The sequence below is a fragment of the Camelus ferus genome, chromosome 34 (genome assembly GCF_009834535.1).
Source record: "Camelus ferus isolate YT-003-E chromosome 34, BCGSAC_Cfer_1.0, whole genome shotgun sequence".
Taxonomy (NCBI): domain Eukaryota; kingdom Metazoa; phylum Chordata; class Mammalia; order Artiodactyla; family Camelidae; genus Camelus; species Camelus ferus.
Genome location: NC_045729.1, coordinates 4301104 through 4307843, shown reverse-complemented (window position 1 = coordinate 4307843; position 6740 = coordinate 4301104). Strand labels below are relative to the sequence as shown.

The window sequence follows — 6740 nt, the reverse complement described above, 5'->3', positions numbered from 1 at the left end:
GACACGATTGAAGGGCTAATGACACCAACACAAACTAACGCATTCAAGACATCAGCTTTCCTTCTAACAAAGCTTACAACTTTTAACCCATGCCCCCAAGTTCCCTTCAATTCCTATCATTCCATTTATGCTTAAACTGATTTTTTAAGATAAAGAATTATTTGTCCAGATGAAATGATTTCATTTTTATAGCTGTGAAATTATCTTCTCATATCTTATTACTTTGGTACCAATACAGCTGGGAAAAAATTTTATAAGAATTTTATAATAAGGAGACTTTTAGCATTTTTTTTCAAAATAGGTATTTATTATTTAAAAAATTATACAAACTGGCTTTTTATTACTCACAAATTATCATGAAAAATTTTAAACAATTTGTAACCCCTTACCCCCCCCAAGAAAGTGTGTTCTGTCTTTACAATCCTCACTGGCAGTGCATTTTGATGGTATAGAAAATAACTCACAAATATTCCATGTAACTTTGTTAGAATTTACAGTGATATGGCAGAAGCCAGAATCCCTATGGTGAATTATAAAAAAAAATATTTTTCTCTTCACGTTTAAGTGTTATTGAAGTTATCTAAACAGTGAAGTTTACAAAATAAATAAACGAACAATTGTGTATAATTTTTCAAAGCAGAAAGGATTAGTTATAAATTTTTTTTCATTTTGTTTCAGCCTTTCCAAAACACTTTGAAAAGCAAAAGTTGAAAATTTTCCAGTCAACTGAAACTTCAAAAATCTATTTTGAAAAACTCTTAGAAGCAGCATCGTTTAAACAGTGGTTCACTCACAAGTGGAAATGCAGCAACCACACCCAGGCTCACCATCACCCAGGCTTGTCAGAGTCACCAGCCTCGAATCCAAGGCAGAACCTGGGGAGAGGCTCTGAAAGTTAAGAGGAAAGGCCATGAGGAGTAGGGACGCAACCCAGGGCATCCGAGTGCCTCGTGGTGGACAAAAAAAGAGTCAAAACCGAAGAGACTCTCCTTACAGAATCCAAGGTCCTCATTAAAAGCAGCTCTATTAAACACCTGAATCCCTTCTGAATCCCCCCTTATCACTTTGAAGCACAGAGAGCACGAAGGCTTCATACAGAAATGTTTTGAAACTGTATTTTACATCAATGCTCTAACAACTCATTTAGCAGAAAGAACTACAAAACGCAGATTTTTTAAAGATTTCCTTAGTAATGGGACTACATGTAGATGAAGTTAGGAGCCAACCTCTTTCCTAACAACAAAACAATTCTTATGTCATCTAATACAGTTTACTAGAGATCAACTGTCAATATTATTTTAAAAGGTCTTGAAAGGGAAAAAAAAGGGCCCTTTTTAAATCTGGAATATAAATAAATCATTCATATAGAAGTTGTATTATTCATATAAATTGACCTATTTTCAAATAATTGAAATAATTTAGCTATTTAAATTACCATTTGGGGCAATAAAAGGCAAAGACAAAGGGTACCTGCTGAACTACACACTTAAAAATGACTGGAACGTAAGTATGTATTTTACCACAATTAAATAAACAAAAGAGTGGTATCTTTTGATAACACAGGATACTAAGAAAGGTGCAACTAAGTAATCAGACTGCTTTTAGTAAGAAAATAAGTTGGTTCTACCTCTTTTGTACTCTGAAGTTCAAAGGTGCAGTATTGAATCCTCTAAACACAGTAGCAAATAAAAATACAGTCCAAGCCTTAAATAAAACCACCCTCTGCGCCCCAGCCCCAGAGTTTAGACAGTCAGGTGAGAGAATTGTTCCAGGAGTTATAAAAAGAATATCAGAACAACTGATTTTTAATTTTTCTTTTTTCTTTTTTTTTTTTTTGAGTGTATTTATTTAACGGAATAAGTTGATCATATATTTATAAACCAGAGGGGAATTTCTTAGGCATTCGGTAATAAGGAAAAACCTCCCTACCAGCATTTTTGGTCATCCTTCTCACTCTGACTGAGAATTACTGTCATCTCCCCAGCACACCCTTACCCCATGCCCACAAGGACACCACAATACTGTACAAAGCGCAGGTGCAGAGGCCGGTTTCTCAGCAGCCGGCCGTCAACACCAACTCCGAGGCGGTGCCTGGGCCGCGCTGCAAGATCACACTTGTGCCGCCAGCCCGCTGGCCTCTACAGAAGCAGGGGCGTCCTCTCTCCGGCGGGCTGTTCCTTCCGGAAGAGCTCTTTGATCCGGGCCAACCGGCCGCGGAGCCGCTCTCTCAGCGGAGGGATGTGGTGGCTGGGGTCCAGGATGTTGGTCACTCTGCGCTCTCGCTCTCGCTTCCACAGCTTGTAGGGGTGGGGAGGGAAGAACGGCTGCCCTCTTTCTCTGCGAATCTGAAACGTGATGCCACTCACAGCCAGCATCCCCCACACTGCGAGGATAATGAAGTCTAGAAGCCAGGAGAAAAGCGCAGCGTGAACTCTCGAATTTTAAAACCTAACACAGATCTAACACAACACTGCCTAGCCTCCCTCCGTTTCATCCTTCCTCAGTTAATATTAGGCTTTCTGGTAAGTCAGTCCAAACGTACGTGTATTTCCTCACCTACAAACCAAGGAATGAGCGAGGAAGCTCTGGTCTCACATTTTAAAATAGGAATTTCCTATTACAGGCATTTGAAATCCAGACAGGTTGTAAAGGAATTAGTTGTTTGGATCCTTGTCATTCCAATATCTTGTGACTAGTGCCCACAGGCAGAGCTGTTTGTTGTGTTTCTCCAGAGGAGGTGGGGAAAAGGCAGTGATCTAGGTGTACCTCACTAATGTACATCATGGAACATTAGAGGCCACCATGCTGTTTTTCCCCATTCGAACCTGTATGGTATTTCTATATCCATCCCCCTTGGGTAGGATGGGTATAGAAATGCATGAAGAGATTCAACAAATTGTACTGAGCTTCCAATAAAAGGCTTGGCAAAATATTGTCAAACTTCCAAGACACATGGCTTTCAAGGTCTCCACTGTCAACCTCTCAAACAACGTGGGCAGGCTGAGGACAGCAGAGGGAAAGACTTGCCCTTAAATATTCAAAACAATCACAATCGGATTATGGGTCTTCAATTCTAAGACCTGCTCTTCCATCCTCTCTATTTTAACATTTCTGAAACCAACGTATCATAAACCTTGGTGAACATTTGATTCAGTAGTCATTTTTTTTTCCCTTCAAAAAGTTAATGGAAAGTTTTAACGGGCAGACTCTTACAGTTGAGGAAACCATACAATTACTGATTGAAAAATCACTTTAACCTTTTTTTAAAAAAAAAAGTTTTAAATCTCAGCACATCTTTTTTTTATTGCAGTATAGTCAGTTTACAATGTTGAGTTAATTTCTGTACAGCACAGTGATTCATTTATACATATATATTCCTTTTCTTTTTTTAAATTCTTTTTTAATTGAAGTATAGTAAGTTACAATGTGTCAGTTTCCGGTGTACAGCATAATGTCCCAGTCATGCATATATATAAATATATATATATACACATATATTCATTTTCATATTCTTTTTCATTAAAGGTTATTACGAGATATTGAATATAGTTCCCTGTGCTATACAGAAGAAATTTGTTTTTAATCTATTTTTATATATAGTGGTTAACATTTGCAAATCTCAATCTCCCCAGTTTATCCCTTCCCACTCCCTTTCCCAGGGAACCATAAGATTGTTTACTATGTCTCCGCGTCTGTTTCTCACTTTTGATGAGCAAATTACCTGCTTCTTTACAGGCGGGAAACAAGGGAACAGCTTACAAAATCAGGTTGTCATTCTCACCCCTTATCCCACCCCAATTCCTCAGGGGTGCAACAGCTTTATTCTCAGCATTTTCCCCTCAACTAGGAATTGACCAGGTGAATCTTAGTAATTCTGGTTTAGAAATGTCTTAATGAAGTCCACAGAGCAGATTTTTAGAAGCATGAACTTCGACCACCTTACAAATTTAAATTCTCTGCTCCCGGGATCATAAGTTATCACTGACACAGGACACTAAAGGCATCTGTACTCTGTGAGTTTCCTCCTTTGGTCCAGGGAATCCTTCTTCCAATCTAGTTACCGAGTGCTCTCGTTAGCACAGGTGGGCCACTGTTCCTATTTGACTATCACTCTGGTTCTTGGATTTGGAGTCTTACCATTCGTTTGAAAAGGCACGTTTAGGAAAGCCCCGCGGAAATCCACGTGGAGCGCTCTCTTGAGTACGTTCAAAGTGATGTAAGAAAGGCTCGTGTACAAGTAACTGTGAATGGCCAGGACCATCGAATAGGAGCCAACGAGTCCACAAGTCAGGATGTTCAGCTGGGGAAGAACAGAAGGGTTTAGGCATCACCTCTGGCAGAACAATAATAGCTCTGAACTCGCACCACTGGCCTCAGTCTCCGGGAACCACTTCCGCTCCCTCAGGGCACATGAAGAGGAACCAAGTCTTAGAGCTGAGTGAAGCTTTGTTCTCTGAGAAGATGAACTGCAAAGAACCTGCAACACCCACAGTTCGTAAAACACACGTTCCCTCATCATAGGAAATATCTTCTCTACGAAAGAGCTTCAACAATGAACTCTAATTAGATGAAGAACCATTCCTCTGGAGAGAGAGCTGAAACTAACCACCCATCTGGTGGTGGCATTACTGTAAGCCCTACCTTCTCTGCTTCCACTGTTAAAAGCATGATGAGCATGATGAATGCCTGCTCTATTTGATGGAAAAAAACAGGGTGGTAATCGTAACTAGAACTTCTCTCGCTTTCGCAGCAACCAGGCTATGTAAAAATCAATCATCTGATACAGATTATCAGACTCTCCCTAGTGAATAAAAATGCAAAATGATGCAACAAGTGAACAAATGAAGGCCCGGGAGAATAGAAGGAATAAACTGACCCCATAAAACATATCCTTTCTCACTTACTATTCTTAGGCAGCCTATGAAAACCACTGGAATGACAACAGCTATACAAGAGAAGGTCACCCAGAATATTGCGTCATCACGGAAAAGCTTTAGGTTTCCTGAAAAAGCAAAAAAAAAATCAAGGGTACACAAACAGGTTCACTAAGTCAAATTTCACTTTCTCAACACATGAACACAGATACACATTGAAGATTTCATGTAACAACCAGGGACTACATTGGCGATTAGAAATGAATTGATATTTTTTTCATTTAACAGTCAATACAGTCCCCTTTGAAGGGTACGTTCGAAGAAGGTAGAGGAGTGGGAGGAAAACCAAGTAGGTAAATGCTCTGCACTTATGACCAGGATAATTTAGAAGAGGCTGGACTAGTCCAAGCTCTTCCCTTCATTAGCTGTCATGCTGGGTCTCAGTTTCCTAACCTATGAGGTAAGAAGGTTGAACTACTCCATCTCCAAGCTCCAAATTATCCTTTCTCACTATCAGTGTCTACAATTCCATGATTTTGTTCTGCAAAGTGAAAAATACAAGTGGCATTCAGAGCTAACCATATGAACTGCAATACAGCAGCAAAATCCATTGAAGAGATTTTTACCATCAATTCATTTCCCGCCCAGCGACTGCACACTGGAGATGCGATTTCCTCAGGCATGATGAGAGACAGGAGCCAGCCTCTTATTTGCCCTACTAAACCCTCTCCAAAACTCGGCACACCTCGGGGTGACTCATGATGGATACATTAGAACTCCTATTATAAATTATGCTTAAATAGCAAGAAGATAAGCCTGAGAATTATTTAATATGACACTGGCACCAGCACTCAGTCCAACTGGAGGTGGCCATGCATCTTGAGACCCATGTGCCAAGAGTAGGGGTTCCGTGGTCAGGGGATCTGACCTGGAGACCCCACAATCTCAGAAAACAAACTCCAACCCGCTGCAGGGAGTGTGTGGACCATCTTCTCTAGTTCAACTATACTAACCTTCACAAAATACACATGGGGCTTTAAAAAAAAGTCTTTCGAGGAATCCAGGGATTAAAAATAGTAGTTATGACCCAGGCTTGTGAAGACTGACCCTTTCAGAGTACAAGCTCTTTGTGAGCCACATAATAAGGTGAAAACAGTCATTTAATTAGATCTGAGAGGTCAGCCAAAGACTTTTCAAATTTTAATGCTTAAAAATAGGAGTTTGCACCCACTCTCATGAAGGAGACACTTACCCTAAATATCCTTGAGCAATGAGATAGTTCATATGCATTAGCTACTAAAAATAAGACAGTTTGACATATTAGCTATAAAAAACTCTAACCAATCACCCCTCCATCCTCCAAGCATTAACGAAAAGGGAGGAAGCTCACTAAGCGGTATTTGATTTAGCGCTTCTAACGTCCTGAACCTGCATTGTCAACGAACATCCCTGTGGATCTGTCATCTGGCCAAATCTAAACAATGCTACTTTGCAGGTAGATTAAAAAGCTGCCTGTAAGGGGGACTGTGGGAATGGACTTGGCTATAGGTTTGCTAAAACCAGAACAAAGGGCCTTGGAATGGTCAGTAAACTCACAGGTCAGCAATTCTCTCTGGTCTTAAAAAGATCTTTAGAGAGCCAACTGCTCTCTGTATCCTGCATTCTCAAGAGTGGACAGCCTCAAGAGACAGCTATTCTTCTTTTAAAAAATTTTTATTGAAGTATGGTTGATTTATAATGTTGTGTTAGTTTCAGGTATACAGCAAAGTGATTTGGTTTTATATATATATATATATAAGTTTATATATATATATACATATATATTTGGTTTTATATATATTTTTTCTTTCTCCAGTTCTTTTCCAT

The 6740-nt window shown here is 39.6% G+C and overlaps 1 protein-coding gene across 2 annotated transcripts in view; it reads right to left on the bottom strand.

Moving 5' to 3' along the window:
* Positions 1-285: 285 nt before the first annotated feature.
* The window catches only part of TM7SF3 (transmembrane 7 superfamily member 3), a 31559-nt gene continuing 25104 nt past the window's right edge, over positions 286-6740 (bottom strand). For both annotated transcript variants that reach the window (XM_032472803.1, XM_032472804.1), the window contains 3 exons: positions 4905-5002; positions 4138-4300; positions 286-2401 (listed from right to left, as the gene is read on the bottom strand). In XM_032472803.1, the coding sequence (XP_032328694.1) occupies positions 2139-2401; positions 4138-4300; positions 4905-5002 (524 nt within the window). In that variant the 3' untranslated portion in view covers positions 286-2138. The remainder of the gene's footprint in view (positions 2402-4137; positions 4301-4904; positions 5003-6740) is intronic.